This window comes from Hemitrygon akajei, chromosome 11, assembly GCF_048418815.1.
Source record: "Hemitrygon akajei chromosome 11, sHemAka1.3, whole genome shotgun sequence".
In the NCBI taxonomy this organism is placed as follows: domain Eukaryota; kingdom Metazoa; phylum Chordata; class Chondrichthyes; order Myliobatiformes; family Dasyatidae; genus Hemitrygon; species Hemitrygon akajei.
In genome coordinates, this window is record NC_133134.1 from 26,917,504 (window position 1) to 26,934,097 (window position 16,594).

The window sequence follows — 16,594 nt, forward strand, 5'->3', positions numbered from 1 at the left end:
TGGCTGACATGAAAGGCCAACTGAACGAAGTACTAATAGGTGAGCGGCATCCAGCAAGGAATTAACGTCTTCAGAAGAGAAGGGAACAGAAAGGAATTTGACAAGGAAAGAAAAATATATAGCAAGAATTAGGACTTGACTGTTGGATGGAAAGAGGAAACTATGAGGCAGTGAAAAATGTGTTGTTGATTATAAAAATTGTTTCACGAACATAAAATTAACTATATTAAAATAAAGTTCAAAGTAATTATTTTATCCTCTGTCATTATTTTCACTTCCAAATTTCACCTTTGCTATCTTATTCCCTATTTCAATTCCTTCTCTATACACCCAATCAGGCTAAATCCGAAGATTACAAGACCTTAGTATTCTAAATAGCCCAGAAGCTTCATACAAATGATCAACAAAATCACTTATTTCCAACTCCCTACTTCAATCATTCTGATTATGTATGGATTTGATTCATCTATACTTTTTCTGTTTCCAGAAACAAGGTACTTAAAACAAAATAATCTTACTTTCACCTTGTATAAAGGCAAACCCTTGTCTCACACTTACATCCAAGTTTTCCCAGTGAATATATTACAACCACATCCACATTTGGATCTCTCTATCTATCTCTATTCTTGTTTTTCTACTCACCCACCTGCCTGCATTAGACCAAGTTCCAAAACTTTTCCTTGTAAGCTCCCACTCCAATTAATTTGTTCTCCATGCTTTCCCTTGCAAGCACACCAAAGTATATATTTTTCATCCATCCTTCAATAATTTCTGACAGTCCACATTTATGAATGATCCTTTAGTCATCAGTCCTATTTTCCACCTGAGATGCAACTTTGCAAGTAGTTAATGCAGTTTAAAGCAGTGTCTGAATTTGAATTAGCTGGAAAAACTTTAGAAGTCTACAATTTTTTTTGTTTAAATAAACTTAAATAAATAGGTGATAATACATAAAATTCCAGCTTTGCTTATTGGGGCTACAGGAGGAACACCTGTTGTTCCTACACTACAACTGCCAAACCAAACAGAAGTATGGAAGACAAACATGAATATTAATATTTTAGTTCTTGTCAAAACTAACCTTGCCTTACTTTAGCTCCATTCTTAGAACTCAATACGATTGGGGTTCAAGTTCAAGTGTCTATTATTACAATATATGCTTGATTATTTGTTTGGGAAATTAACAACAAATCTTGTCTAATAATTTCCTTTTACCTACTGGAATAATGTTTTATTATCAACACAGTATCACTGCTGTCATGATCCCATTTAACATTAAAGTTACCAAATTACAAGGCTTTGCAGTATATTGTTTCAAGATGATAAATACTGGGATTGGGTGAACAACAACATATTTACCTAACTGATACTTAATAAAAGAATAAGAATAAAGCCAAATACGAGCATCAGCAGCTTTAGAATCATCAACAGATGACACAGAAGTAAAATTGTGATGAACAAGCAACTTCAATTGTGAGAATAATTTCAGGATTCCATAAGTTTCCCTGCCTTACTGTAGCTATTCTTAATTGGGATGGAATCTGAATCTACTGCTGCAAAGATCTGATGAATGGTGCAATAATAGACTGTTTAAAACTTTGCCATCAGAAAAAACATCTATAAGTTTTGATTATAATATTAGCTTTTTGTGTAAAAAAGTATGCCTTAAAATCATTGTTTACATTAATTTTAAAAAGCTAAAAAGTGAGCAACCTTAATAAATTTCTGACAGGATATGAAACTTTATGCTTAAATATATGATAGGACTCTGAAGGCAAAGGATTAACACAGGCTTTAAATACATTTTGATCTTTTATCCATCCTGTCACTGTAGTTGTTTACATTATTGTATAAAGTATTTAACAGCATGCTTTCATTATGTTCTTTGATATGTCAAAGGCCTTTCATTGCCATGCAATTAGTAAACTTTTTACCATTTTCTCTAACAAAATAAAATAAACATTTCATTACATGCATAACTTGCCATGCACATCCAGCAACTTGTAAAAAGTCTGACTGACAGTGAGCATTCGAAGTACTATTAGTATACAAAAGAACAGCCAATAGGAATAATTTGCACATGATCCATTTACAATCCACAAAATTTTCAAATAGAATTTACAGAATATAAATTTCATATATGCTTGCAATGACAAACACTTGGAGCTAAATGCTTCAATGGGGATATTTTTGTAGTACTGATAGAAGGCTATACAGCACAGATCACAAATAACCATTTGGTGTGATTGGATGAAGAACCATAATCAATCACCATTAAAACTGTGAAACAATTAATCTTATGAAACCTTAAAACAATTTTTCCCAAAACAGATTCATAGTTAACTTTAAATTTGGTTCATCTGCCTTCATTTTTTGATTAAGCTATTCAAACTAGGAAATATTTCATCTAATCATCTAGACTATTTGAATTTAGGAAATATTTTTAGGGTAAACATTTTGAAAAGCTATCTGCAACAGCAGCTGGAGATATTCCTTTTGTTGGAAAACTTCATATTATTACTCCAATCAGCAGCCATTTTGAAAAGCAACCTACAGCAAAGTGACTTACGTTGCATGCAGCTCGCAACAAGTACAATGAACCAATCCCTGCCATCTACAGATAATTACAATTAGGGCATTTGTATTAATATTGTAGATAGTAATATTCTAAAAAGAAAAATAGCTGAAGTTAGAAAGTTGGAATTTGAATGGATCATGTCACTTTACATCTTTTAACAGCATATAATTAATAGTTCAAAAAGAATTAGATGCAAGTCAAAACAGTTTAGCTAGAGATATTTTAATCCCACCTACTATTGCCAAAATAATCTCCCCCAAGATATTCCCTACAGATTTTCCAGTAAATACCACTTCTTTGGGTTTGGTGATTATTTCCTGAAATGATTTAGTGAGACCAGCTTTATTACAAAACATTAAACATTATAACTAGAAGATAATTCACAGACTACTAGAATAATTACAACTGAATGCACGATCAGTTGCCAAATAATCAGTTTTGGTACTTTAATCAAAATATGTATGCACCAAAATTCTAGATTTTCTTTTGATAAAGCAGCTAATTCTCTTCACCAGGGACCGGCTGGCAGAGTGGGGGTGGACAGGGGCCGGCCTGCAGGGCGGGGTGGGCAGAGGTGCACTGAGAGAGACGGAATGAGAAGCCCTTTCCAATATACAAAAGAGAAAACTCTGAAAAATGAATAAATTAAGCAACAAGCAAAGGAGCAAATAGCACACCATGTTTTACCTTTAGCTTCTCCCACTAACTTCAAAACCTTGCTCAAATTGCATTGCCTACTTAAAGCTTAAGTCAACCTTCTGCAATCACTTTTACCAATTTGACCTTGGGCTGAAACTCTACTCCTATATTCTTTCTATCACTTGCATGTATTATTCTTTGCAACATTAACAATTCCTGATCCTGCCTCACCATGGCAGCTATGTATTTGTACTTCCTGTCATTAGCAGTTGTCCTCAAACTTCAACCCATTTACACCTAACTACTTAAGCAACTCTCTTCATCTATATTCTTGACAAGTAAGTTCTTAACCCACATCATCTCCTGCAACACTCCTAACTTGTCCATCTTGGACAATGTCTTTCATCCACTCCATAATGTATTGGTTAGGCACAGGAGTACATTCAGCCAGAGACTCATTCCACTGAGATGCAACACTGAGCATCATAGGAAGTCATTCCTGCCTGTGGCCATCAAACTTTATAACTCCTCCCTCGGAGTGTCAGACACCCTGAGCCAATAAGCTGGTCCTGGACTTATTTCCACTTGGCATAATTTACCTATTATTTAATTATTTATGGTTTTATATTGTTATATTTCTACACTATTCTTGGTTGGTGCGACTGTAACGAAACCCAATTTCCCTCGGGATCAATAAAGTATGTCTGTCTGTTCAGGAGCTAATTTTCTGGTGATATTATTTCTGCACAGCCTTGCAACTTCCATGTGCTATATGTTCCTGTCTAAAAGCTTAAACAGAAGATTAAAACCACATCCATAAATGTCAAGCTATACAACACAAAAAGTAGAATATTCGTGCACTTTCTTTGCAAAGCATTCAGAAAAATAATTATGGTGGTGTTTACACACTATGCATAAGTTTTTCTTGGCTATATTGTAGAAATAGAGTTGACAGATTTGCTCAATATATTCTGAATTTTAAAAAAATAATAGGTATTACAAATACAAGACCATTCAATTTGCATTGATTTATTACTCAGCAAAACGGAGGATTTATTAGCCATTTGTTACCTGAAATTTAAATATAAGTAAATGTCAACTAACTCAATACTTTAAACTGGAATCAAATCAAATTAGGTGCAGGGAAATATTGGTTTGCAAAGCTGAACGCAATGATTTAGAGATCCTTTTTTCTGCTCGATAATAATTGAGTTGCAAAAAGTTGCAAAAATTCCACTGACATAACATCCTGCAAAAGTGTTTGCTTAAAATAAATGTAATTTCTAGAGTACCAGTAGCAAGTTAGTTCAGAATCACATTTATCCACTTTATCAACAGGGACTAATAATTAACCAAAGAAACCCCTGAACTACTACTTGTCCGAAAGTTTGTTTCTAATAATGACACAGCACTTCTACTGAGTCAATCATATATGGTGCCAAAAACACATGAGGACAATACATACCGAGGTTCTGATAGAACTTATTTTTTTTAAGTTTTCCAGTAGTCTTTGGCTCTGAAAAAGATAAATGTAATGGTTATTGCATTTACTTCTTCCCAATTTCACCAACAAATTTTGTTCCTTTTGTTATGACCGCAGCCCCCTCCTTTGCGAGAATCGCAAGAGCACTGGGGGGGGGGGGGGGGGGTGGGTCAGTGGACCCAGGAAATGGGAGAGAGACGTGCCAGATGCCTCGTACCCCGGCGATGCAAAATAACGCGACATTGGCCATTGTCTCTTGGAGACACATTTGTGGATTGGGGACTGGGCTACGTGCAAGCCCTCGGGCAAAGTGGGCTGGTTGAGAGAGAGATTGCATCACCCCCAACCTGATTGACATCTACTACCCTGCGAGTCAAGATAAAAGAGGAGCTGTAGAGACGGCCCCTCAGACGCACCAGAAGACACGCTAGCGATCCCGTAATAGCGGGCAGCCATTTGAAGGAAGCCACATGCGTTCGGTTCCCTTGCCTGGGAGCCGGTGGCGGGTACCACAGAAACGATTTTCTTGAACTAACAACGGGGAACCAACTCCCCCGACTCAATGGTTTGGCCTCATCAAAAGACCCGGGCAAGTTTCTTTTCTCACAAATCTCTCTCTCTCCAACAAGTGAAAACCCAGCGGTCCCCAAAGGCTGAAGCCTGCAGGAACTGAGTAGTGAAAACCCAGCGGTCCCCAAAGGCTGAAGCCTGCAGGAACTGAGTAGTGAAAACCCAGCTGTCCCCAAAGGCTGAAGCCTGCAGGAACTGAGTGACTTTTATATTTCCATCGGACAATATATTATCCCCTAGACAAATGATAAGAGCTATTTCTTATTGATGATTATTACTATACCCGCGCTTTTAGATTGAGTATTGACGACGTATATTATCTGAATGTTTGTATTAACCTTATTTTTGCATCCCTTTATAAATAAAGACTTTTTAAAATAGTACCATCAGACTTCAACGGACCTCTCTATCTTTGCTGGTAAGTGACCCAGTTACGGGGTACGTAACACTTTATACAAAGGGAGAATCCATCAATGCCTCATTCAAACAACAGTTTTAATCTTGGATGTTGATAAAATTATTTAAACACTTTAACTAGAGTGAGTCCAAACCAATTGGTATTAATAAAGGTACATTCTGAAGGCAGTACAGGATAAACTTCAGGAGTGTTAATTTAGTAGAGCCAAAAAAACCCAAAATGGTTCTGATTGAAATAGAAAGCATATTCCTTATTACACACAAGTGCTCAACAAAATTCCTATCACAAGACAATCATTTCTACCACAGTTTATCTACAAGAACAGAAGATAATTACATCAACGGATTTAAATATTTCCAACCCCTCTAGTCTGAATTCCATTGTGCTCCAAGGAAGAGGAAAATCCTGATACAGGAACTAAGTTTGTCAATCACTTATTTAAGTCTGTTTCTTTCTTTATTTAGATTGATAAGTATACAGTGTGGAATAGGTCATACCGGCCCTTAGCCACATTGCCAGTAACCCACTGATTAAATGCTAGTCTAATTACAGGAAAATTAACTATGACCAACTAAACTGCTAACTAGTACGTCTTTGGACTGTGAGAGGAAACTGGAGCACTAGAGGAAACCCACATATTCATATAAGGATATACAAACTCCTTAAATTTGATATCAGAATTGAACTCCAGCACCTCAAAGATGAAGCAGCATTGTGCTAATTGCTACGCTACTATGGTGCCCTACTTTATCTAATTTAGTGTTCCACAATTACCCTGTCCAACTTTCCTTCAAACTGCAAAGAGCAAGTTTGTAATTTTCCTCACAACCACAGTACATGAAGTGCCATGGGCCAGCTCCATGATCCCTCTGCCTGGTCAAGGCCTATAAGCTTGCTTGAGATTCAGTGACAAAAAACTGAACAAAAATACTCGAGAATTTACCTGATCACTGTGCAATTTGGCTCAAGGTAGCGTAATGAGTAGCACTGTGTTATTACAGCTTGGGGCATTGGAGTTCAGAGTTCAATTCCACCATCAGACTAGCCTTCAGTGGTTGGAAAGATTTTGGAGTCTATTACTAAGAATGAGGTTTCAGGGTACTTGGAGGCACATGATAAAATAGGTCAAAGAGTATAGTTTTCTAAAGGGGAACCTTTGCTGACAAACCTATTGGAATTCTTTGAAGAAATAACAGGCAGGACACAGCCCTTAAGAAGGTGCTGCACATGAGGTTGCTTAACAAGAGCCCATGGCATTACAGGAAAGGTACTAGAATGAATGGAAGATTGACTTGACTGGCAGGAGGCAAAAGAAGGAATACAGGGGGCTTTTTCTGGTTGGCTGCCACTGACAAGTGGTGTGTTGTAGGGGTCGGTGTATAGCTTCTTTTTATATTATATCTCAATGATCTGGATGATGGAGTTTTATCCAAATGATGGCTTTGTGGCCAAGAAAGGACTAGAAGGGCCCATTCCACACTGTCTCTGTCTCTCTCAAATAAATTTCCTATAATTAAGGGGATTATTTTGTTGACTAATAGTTTGCTTTGGTTGCTATTCCAGTAACACGTGCTTACATTAAAACTAATTGCTCATTATTCCAAAACATCTCCCAATTTCACCATTCACTAGCTCAAATTTCCATCTTTCCTTTTGATCTGCAACGCCATCAAAGTTTATCCATTTTCACTCAATTATATATATACTTCCAAATAAATTGTACTACTTTAGTATTCTCTTCAGATTCAATTCCCTCCTTCCAAGATTGATATCAATGTTTAAACATTTTGCTTTGAGCTCTTGATTCCAAGGCATTATTTTAAATTACAAGAGTACAACTCCCATAACTGATCTTTGAGGCTCCAAATATCACTCCTCACACCCATCCAGTATGGTTACATCTAGAAGGTGATTTAGAACTTCGAATGAACCATACAACTACTTTTAATTATTTCCTACGCAGTATTTGGTTAAAATGTCAGTGCAATACATCAAGAGTAAGTTACAATAAAGATGGTGAGATATTCTTCACTCCTCCACAAATACAAAGGAGTTAGAATTTCTAACAGAAAAAATGTGGTTTTAAAGGAATCATATTTCTGAAAAATGGAATGTGATTCTTCCATTTACCTCAATAAACAGCCAACTGTGCAACCCATACCATGTAGCTGAATGATGGTTTACTAAAAAAGGAGTTTAGAAAGGATGCCTAAAACTGAGTCTGCTCTGTTCATATACTATTCCACTAGCTAGTATTGGTGTGGAGTCAACTATATTTTACACGGGGAATAAAGCAGCTAATCTTTCAGCTTTTCCCACTCTTTGGGTAAACAGCACAGATAAAATCAATAGGAATAAAATAACAGAAAACAAAGTTAACACTTACCAACTGAGAAGCATACTTGATTCTGTCAACTATTCCATCATGTCCCAAGTATTGCAGAGAGAGCCAGAGAGGCAAAGCTCGAAGTTTCTCAACTGGTTGACTTGTGGTGAGGCCTGCAGCTAAAGACTAAAATAAAAAGTACAGGACATATTCCAGAATTCAAAAATTTTGAATAATCTTCTATATTTGGATTGTACTAGCTTCTTTTAGAAATTTCAACTTGTAATAACTTGGAATTATTTTACTGGATTTTAAGTCAAAAACTATATGCAAATATTTATGACTATAAATATTAAGTTATACTTATGTCAGAATATGAATTAGATTCCATGCATAAATTCTTAACTCTTCCCCCCACATTGATCATGTAGCAACCACTCACCAGTGAGGGATCCTCATGTCTATATAATGTCACTGCAGGCACAGCAGGGAGACCCAACCAGGGTCCTAAAGTCAAGGTCATGCTGTCACATTTAGTTGCAGCCTACAAAAAGAGAGAGTCAAAACCAGCACTGAACACAGTCTAAAGCAATATTCAATTAATTTAAATAATAAACTCTAACAAAGCCATGTAAACAGGTAAAGTCATACACTGAGGACTCATTTCATAATTTAAAACAATACTTGGTCTCAAAGCTTTCTAAAAGTAATACACTATGTGCCTCCCCCACCCCAACTATCACCTGCTAGCTTCTACTACTTTCCCTCCTTCCACATTCTGTCTTCTGCTCCCTTCCTTTCTAGACCTGATAAAGGGTCTCGGTCAGAAACATCAACTGTTCATTCTCCTCCATGGACTGCTGCCTGACTTGCTGAATTCCTCAAGCATTTTGTGTGAAATACACAGTATTTGCCTTCTGCATTGTTGTTTTGGAATGAATACTAGCACATATCAGAGTAATTGAAGTTCTAAGAGCCTTTAAAGATCATATGAATTGCAAAAATGCATTAACTTAGATGTACATCACAACTGAAAATGATACTAACCAGTATAGATGAAGAAACATAACCAAGTGTCAATGTGGCCAAATTAACACTGCAAAACAAAAAAAAAAAATGATTTCAGCTATACACCCAAGATTAGTGAAAGCTTTTGGGGAGACTTGAGAAAGGCTAAGTGTTATTTAATCAGTTCATTTTAAAATTTTTGATCAGATAACAGAAGGTGATGAAGCAGCTTGACCGATATACTGTTTGTGAATTTCCAAAAATAATTGTATAAGATACTACATTATACTTTTGCCAACAAAACAAACAAATTGAATAAAAGGGAGATTAACATGATAGGTAAAGAACTTTTTCAAACACAGAAAGCAAAGCCAAAGGGACACGTTTGTGGTAACGTTCCTTGGGTTAGTGCTGTGAGTCCATTTGAGTATTACAAAACTTGCAAAGAATGCTTGAACCTGTAGGTATGGTAAGCAGGATAATGAAAAGGCTAGATTATGGTGAAAGATGTTGTTATACTTGCTAGACTGGAAACGTTGAGAAAATATTTGTTAGAGATATGGGGGGGGGGGGAAGGGAAATAAAAGGGCCTAGAGAAGGTAGAAAGAGAGAAACAGTTCCTATTGGTGAAAGGATCAGAAGCTAAAGCATGCAGATTTATAGTGGGTGGCAAAAAAAGTGTATGATTAAAAGTGGTAATATTCTGGAATGCAATGCCAGACAGCGTGACTGGAGGTGGATTCAATTGTGGCTTTCAAAAGAGTGTTGGATCAGTACTTGCAGAAATATTATATAAACAGGATCAGAGAAGTAATGAGACTAACTTTTGGGAAGAGAAGATTACCATACAAACTTGTGAAAAGTTAAAAATGCTATTTAACCAGCCAGATTTGATTTTTTTTAAAAATCACATACCAGAGGGTGACAAAGGCGATCAGAATGATGTGGTGACTTCCAAAAAACTTTATGGCTTCCTCCTGTGCCTTATTTTATTCTACAATCATATTAGTTACAAATGGCACTTAATAGAATACTATTATTCTATCTGCCTCTAGTGCAGATTAATATATTCTTCCCATTTGATACCATTGTGCCACATCAACTTGCTTAAGGAGAGTAAACCTCTAATCATTTAAGTAATTTCCTACCTGTATGTAGTAACAATATAGTATGTATTTTCATGGAACAAGAACATTATTTAGTTAAGGAGTCACATTAAATTCAGCAGGGACTTTCTAGAAGTACTTATTCTTACCCTTCTACATGCAGCCACATCTTGTACTGACTGCAGAGCTCCTTCAATCGCAGGAGTTTATCTGTATGTCCTGCACCTGGTGTGCCTAAAATAAAGTTTAAAAAAAAACTGCATTTTATTAAAAATAACAGTTCAAATAGATCTCCAATAGCTGTGCCTGCAGCGGATAACAGTGGAGGTTCTAACTTTAAAATAAGTACAAAACTTTTCTGTTTAATAGGCTTCTGTGTTAGTGGGAATAAATTGAAATAAAGGCTCTCTGTTTTTAACTTCTTGATCCTAGAGCCGATAATCATATCAGTGTTGCATATGCTGCCTACAGGATTCCAGCAGTGAATAAGCATCAACTAACACACTCACATGATGTGCAACATCATGTGCCAGTAGATCAATAATTCAGCATCCTTGAGGATGGAAGAGAAATTGCAGAGGTATACTGTGGCCAATGCACTATAGGCCTTAACCAAATACTATGTCATGGAGATGGCCTACAAAGGAGCTCTTAAAGAAAGGGCATGAAAAGAAACATGGTCTAGTTTCTTTTCTAGCACAGCATAAGATGACCAATTTAAGGAAAAACTGCTTCCAAGGGATTTGTTAAACAAAATTAAAGGAACAGATAAAACTAACTATGAGGTGATTTCAAATCAAGGATGTAAATTTACAACAAGTGGTTTTGGGAAAGCTGGAGCCAAAGTAAACAAGCAACAGAAAGATATATGAATGAGCAAATTTTGAAGCATAAATAACATAGGAAATAGCTTTGGATGTGCTAACTCAGATGTAAAGGTATGGAATGTACGCCTGGAGATGACAAAGGCATGCACAAATATTTCAGCAGCAAGCAACTCAAAGCAAGAATGATAATAGGTGAAAGTATGGTGGGATGGGGTGTAGGGTGGGTGAAAAAATGGAGATGTTATAGGCTCAAGCAGGTTGCCAGAATTGCAAACACTGGAACAATGGCAAGCTATGTGGTTTGTGAAGACAAGGATATTGAAATTATACCCTCCCCCCACCCAAATGTGACTGAGACAGTATAGAAACAGTGGCAGTATAGAAAAGATGGCAGTGGAATAGTAAAGCTAAATGTCACTTGATACTTGTTTAACCTAACCACATTTCAATAGATCATTTGAGAAGCAATATACGTAAGGGGAAATGGGATGGAGGTAGTGTGAATTTTAGTGGGGACTGAGTTGATTTCATTTCTTCAGAAATAGATTTATAGAAAACTCCAGACTTTGAACGTAATGGTAGCATAGCATTTTTAAAGGACTAATATCTGTTGGCCTGGACCATCAGATTTTCTTTATCTTGGATATCTTATGATAAGGTTGCAGAAAAAGATGGGTGCTGCAGGGGTTAATCTTAGACCAAAAGCATCTGTGCACTCATGATTTAGACATATGAATAAAGAAGATATCATTCCCCCTTAATCCACAAATGCTGCACGGATAATTTCTGGAAGCACCGGTAATTAAGATGACAATCCTTTTAAAGCAAAGTGTGTTCTTATAGCATACCTGCATTGGCAGCAAGTAAAAGAGGAAACTTTCCACAATCAATATCATCTTTAATGAGCCTTTCCAGTAAGGCTACGTCCTGTTAAAACAATGAATGATAAGTTACTAAGATAGTACAAATTGAGTTTCCATAACCATATCATACATAATAATGCTAGGGAAAAGGGTTTGGAATTTGCAATTCTGCTGCAGTCAGTACAAGTACATACCGTAGATGTCGGATTATAAGCTGCTACTTTTTTCCCACATTTTGAACAGCTTTGAACTCTGCGGCCTTTAATACGGTGCGGCTAATGCATGATTTTTTTCATGCTGCCAAAAACATTTTGCCTCGTAACAGTAGACCAATAAAATTGATGAGTAGTTCACAGAGGTCCAATGAAATTGTACGATAAATCAAGCGCACTTTCACAATTAAATTATTGTAAATCAGTCATTTGTACTCACCCTCATCAACATGGAAAACACTCGAAGAAAAGCATTGTGCTGCCTTTATGGCAGTTATTTAGTTTATAATATTTTCGCTTAGTAATTCATTTTCTAGTTAAAGTTAGAAGTGTTTTAACTATATTTGTTTTCTGTACTACATCGCGGGATGCTATGACGTCACACCCGGTTTCGCCGCGTCTTGTGGGAAAAATGCCGTTTGCGATAAACGGGAAGGAGGGGGGCGAGCGGCATTACGCGAGCGGCATTGGATCTGAGCGAACGCTGCTTTTAAGTTAAAGGCGATCAATAACTTTTCCTGGTAGGCTGCAGTATATATATTTTTTACCAGTCGTTAGGAGATATTGGAATGTTGTTCAGTAAAAAAGTATACGCAACGTATATTTAAAAGTAGCCGCGTTACAGGCACGGTTCGAAAAAAAGCATTTGCAATATGTATTTGTTTATGTTACCATATGGATTTAATTAAAAGTTAAAAAATCCTCACGTGTAATATCTTTCTGTGTAAATATCTCATATTACAACATGGGACACCTGCGGCCGAAAATCCGGTGTGGCCTGTACAAGTAAAAAATTGATTTTCTTTCTAAAATTAGAGCCAGCGGCTTTTAATCAGGTGCGCTCTGTAGTCCGGAATCTACGGTAATCTGTTTGGGCTCGGTGGTATTGTAATGGAGTTACCCAAAACAGGTGAACAGTAAAAGTACAAATTCCCTTTCATTCTCCACTTCCCATTTATTACAAACTTACCATTTGATGCTGAGATCCAAACATAGTGTTACAAGGAACAGTGCACATGCAAGAAATGGGGAGACCAAGCTGAAATACAAAGAGAAAAAGCATACAATTTAATTTTAAGTCTACTGCAGTTCCCCATCTTCTCATAACTAAATATTAGCAATTTAGAAGGAATAATCTCAGGCCAGTTCACGTTAGCTATTGCTGTTTCATAAGTGCTGTCAAACTTAGAAGTTCAAGATTTATTGAGAGCTTGCAGCATTACAGCTATAAATCCCAAGTTTCTGTATTTAGTTAAATATGTAAAATTTGTAGGAATATTATGGTTTTCAGGAATTAACCAGGTGGCAATAATTAGATTGATCTGAAGGATTTGCATGGACTACGGATCACCTTATCATTATGCACAGCATAGATTGGAGATTAAGGGGGAAAACTAAACTGAGATTCCTATTTCAGGGTTTAAATTGGAAGAGTGGTCTGAGTGAGTATTGATACAGAAGGAACAGTAGAATTCATGTTTTAAGTTGTTGCCCTGGGGTTAACATAGTTATGTTTTTGTTTGTGAAGACACAATAAATTGCGAGCTTTGATTAATTAAGAGCTGTGCAGTAAGTTTCCTAACTTAGTTCCATTGACGAATGCTCAACGAACAAAAAAAATTGTAAAATGATACAGTTTTAAGAAGCTTATGCTCATGAAGCTGTATTGCTCAATTACCCACTAACCTTAAATATTTTCCCCTTAATCTTAAAATGCAAGGTTGGAGATTAATGCAGGGAGAATACAAAGTACTTTCTAAAAAAAATTTCTCTTGGCAGTAGTGCTTTTAATTACAAGTTTCAACTATATTTATTTCTTATTGTTTTTTTATAATCAACTTTTGAATTAATTTATGGATTTCACTGCACTAGAGTCAATGCAGAGGAGATTTACCAGGAATTTGCACTAATGGGAGTATTTTAGCTATGAAGAAAGACCAGATAAGCCAGTTTTCTTTCCTTTGTCAAGTGGCAGGGCAAGGTAGACCTGGCTGAATTTTGAAAAAAATAGGAGGGTAATGAGAATATACTCCGTGTGGTCTCACAAGTGCCTTATAAAGCCTCAACATCACATCCCTGCTCCTATATTCTATACCTCTAGGAATAAATGCCAACATTGCATTTGCCTTCTTCACCAACAACCCAACCTGGAGATTAACCTTTAGGATATCGTGCACAAGGACTCACAAGTCCCTTTGCAACTCTGCATTTTGAAATCTCTCCCCATCTAAATAATAATCTGCTCGTTTATTTCTTCCACCAAAATGCATGACCGTACATTTTCCAACATCGTACTTCATTTGCCACTTATTTGCCCATTCCCCTAAACCATCTAAGTCTCTCTGTTGGCTCTCTGTTTCCACAACACTACCTGCTCCTCCACCTAGCTTTGTATCAAAGGCAAATTTAGCCACAAATCCATTAATTCCATAGTTCACATCACTGACATACATCGTAAAAAGCAGTGGTCCCAACACTGACACCTGCGGAACTTCACTGGTAGCTGGCAGCCAGCCAGAATAGGATCTCTTTATTCCCAACTCTCTGTTTTCTGCCGATCAGCCAATGCTCCACCCATGCTAGTAGCTTCCCTATAATTCCATGGGCTCTTATCTTGCTAAGCAGCCTCATGTGTGGCACCTTGTCAAAGGCCTTCTGAAAATCTAAGTAGACCACATCTACTGCCAATGAAGAACAAATGAGTTATTAATAGTGTGTAAGAATGAAAGCAATTCCTTTCTTGCAATTTTCCAGTTAAACACTCCAAGTAGTTATTACCGATCCTACACTTGCATTGGACATAGTGTTCCAGACACAAATGCAAAAATTAGAGCTGTTTGACCCAGTGAAGATAATCATGGACATTTGGTATCCTTGCCCACTTACTTGAATTATTGCTCAGTTAACATAACTTTTGTACTTTTTTCACACAAGTACGGAATTCCAATTTCATAACCATGATATTTCAAAAAGCAACATTTTAAAATATGATTTCTGGAATAAAAAGTTTAAGCTTGCTCGTAATATTTTTATTTTTCATTTGATCACATGTCTATGCACCAGCCTTTACTTTATATGCAATAATTAAAATGTAAATTTTAGTTTTTGCTCTACTACCTGTGCAGACTTATCAATGAAACGGGCTGTTAATTGCCTATTTTCATCAGCTCAGTTCTTGGAAAGCATGGTTTTCCTACAAATACCTTTGTATCTTTCCTATCTTTGTTCAGTATTGTCACAATTATTTTGTTCTCTTGTGCTCTTAGTTTACTGAAAATAGCAGAAAATTTTCAGAAACATAAATGCAAGTATATTTCCAAAAGCTGAACAGAAAGAATACACTGGATGGCATTCCTCAGATCTGACTATCTATTCAAGTCTAATCCTTTCAATACATAACAAATCAAAATTAATTAATTCCATTTAAATTGCCATCTAGCATGCAATGTAGTAACGTATTTTACCTGATTGCAGATATACTGGCCCAGACCCGTTCTACTTGCGGCACTGATATACAGTACAGGTAATTTCCTCTGCAAGACATTAAAACCTTCTGTTGCATAGTCCTCATAGTTTGAGTGAATGGCAAGTTTGCAGACTTTCAACACACCTTCTCGATCATCTTCATGATAATAGGCAGACCCATTTTCATACCTGAACAAATTAAATGTCTAAATTCATTATCATACATTTTAAATATAATGCTCAGCTATAAAATCTGGGATGAATTCGCACCCATTGAGCAAGTTTAAACTATCCCTTCTCATAAAATTGAGAATACAGATGGCAAATCTGGAAACCACCTCAAGCTACAACATTGAATGAGACTTCAACAGAATTCGAAATAAAATTACAGTTTTATTGAACAGAAGAAAAGCACATGGCACACCATACCTATCTAGATTCTTTTTAAGATCTGCACTGTTAAAATTGTAAATACCATCTCTTCCCTTGCAACTTTCCAAGTTTGTCATGAGTACGTGATCAGTTACTTTTTTTTTTAAATGGTCCAATCATATCTTGTTTTGATTAAATACTATTTTTGGTTTACCTTCCAGATCTTAACAGCCCTTAGTTTGAAATAATTGTAGTATTATCCTTGATCTATTATTTTCCACTTCCCCCTCCACTGTCCTTATACCCTCACCACCTTCTCTAACAATCCTGAATACTTTACTTACATTCCTATATCAAATTTCCATTACAGATTTTTCAATCTTCTCTGTTGTTGCTTTTTGGTCCCTCCATCTACAAATTTAACTTCCCAGTTAACCTTTTCACAAGGATATGATTTCCAATTTGGCTTTGCACTCTTCAATGTAATTTATGCTTTAACCAACTCTTTTTCTCACTTTTAAATGGAAAAGCTTTGCTAATTAACTATAAAATACCACAAAATCTAAGTATTATAAATATAATAACAAACAATACTACCTTAATATAGTGATGTAGGCCATATTAATGAATGCTAGTCTAATTCATCTGCGCTCTTGAAATTTTCTTCCTTCATACACTATGATCACCCTTGGCTTCTGCACCATTAGTTAGCATGAAATGACAAGTG

At 36.3% G+C, this 16,594-nt stretch overlaps 1 protein-coding gene across 6 annotated transcripts in view; it reads right to left on the reverse strand.

The window, feature by feature from the left end:
• pdxdc1 (pyridoxal-dependent decarboxylase domain containing 1) overlaps nt 1-16,594 on the reverse strand; it is a 90,626-nt gene that overhangs the window by 17,795 nt on the left and 56,237 nt on the right. For all 6 annotated transcript variants that reach the window (XM_073060505.1, XM_073060502.1, XM_073060504.1 and 3 more), the window contains 8 exons: nt 15,495-15,684; nt 13,001-13,069; nt 11,804-11,882; nt 10,278-10,362; nt 9,062-9,110; nt 8,457-8,558; nt 8,075-8,200; nt 4,683-4,733 (listed from right to left, as the gene is read on the reverse strand). In XM_073060505.1, the coding sequence (XP_072916606.1) occupies nt 4,683-4,733; nt 8,075-8,200; nt 8,457-8,558; nt 9,062-9,110; nt 10,278-10,362; nt 11,804-11,882; nt 13,001-13,069; nt 15,495-15,684 (751 nt within the window). The remainder of the gene's footprint in view (nt 1-4,682; nt 4,734-8,074; nt 8,201-8,456; nt 8,559-9,061; nt 9,111-10,277; nt 10,363-11,803; nt 11,883-13,000; nt 13,070-15,494; nt 15,685-16,594) is intronic.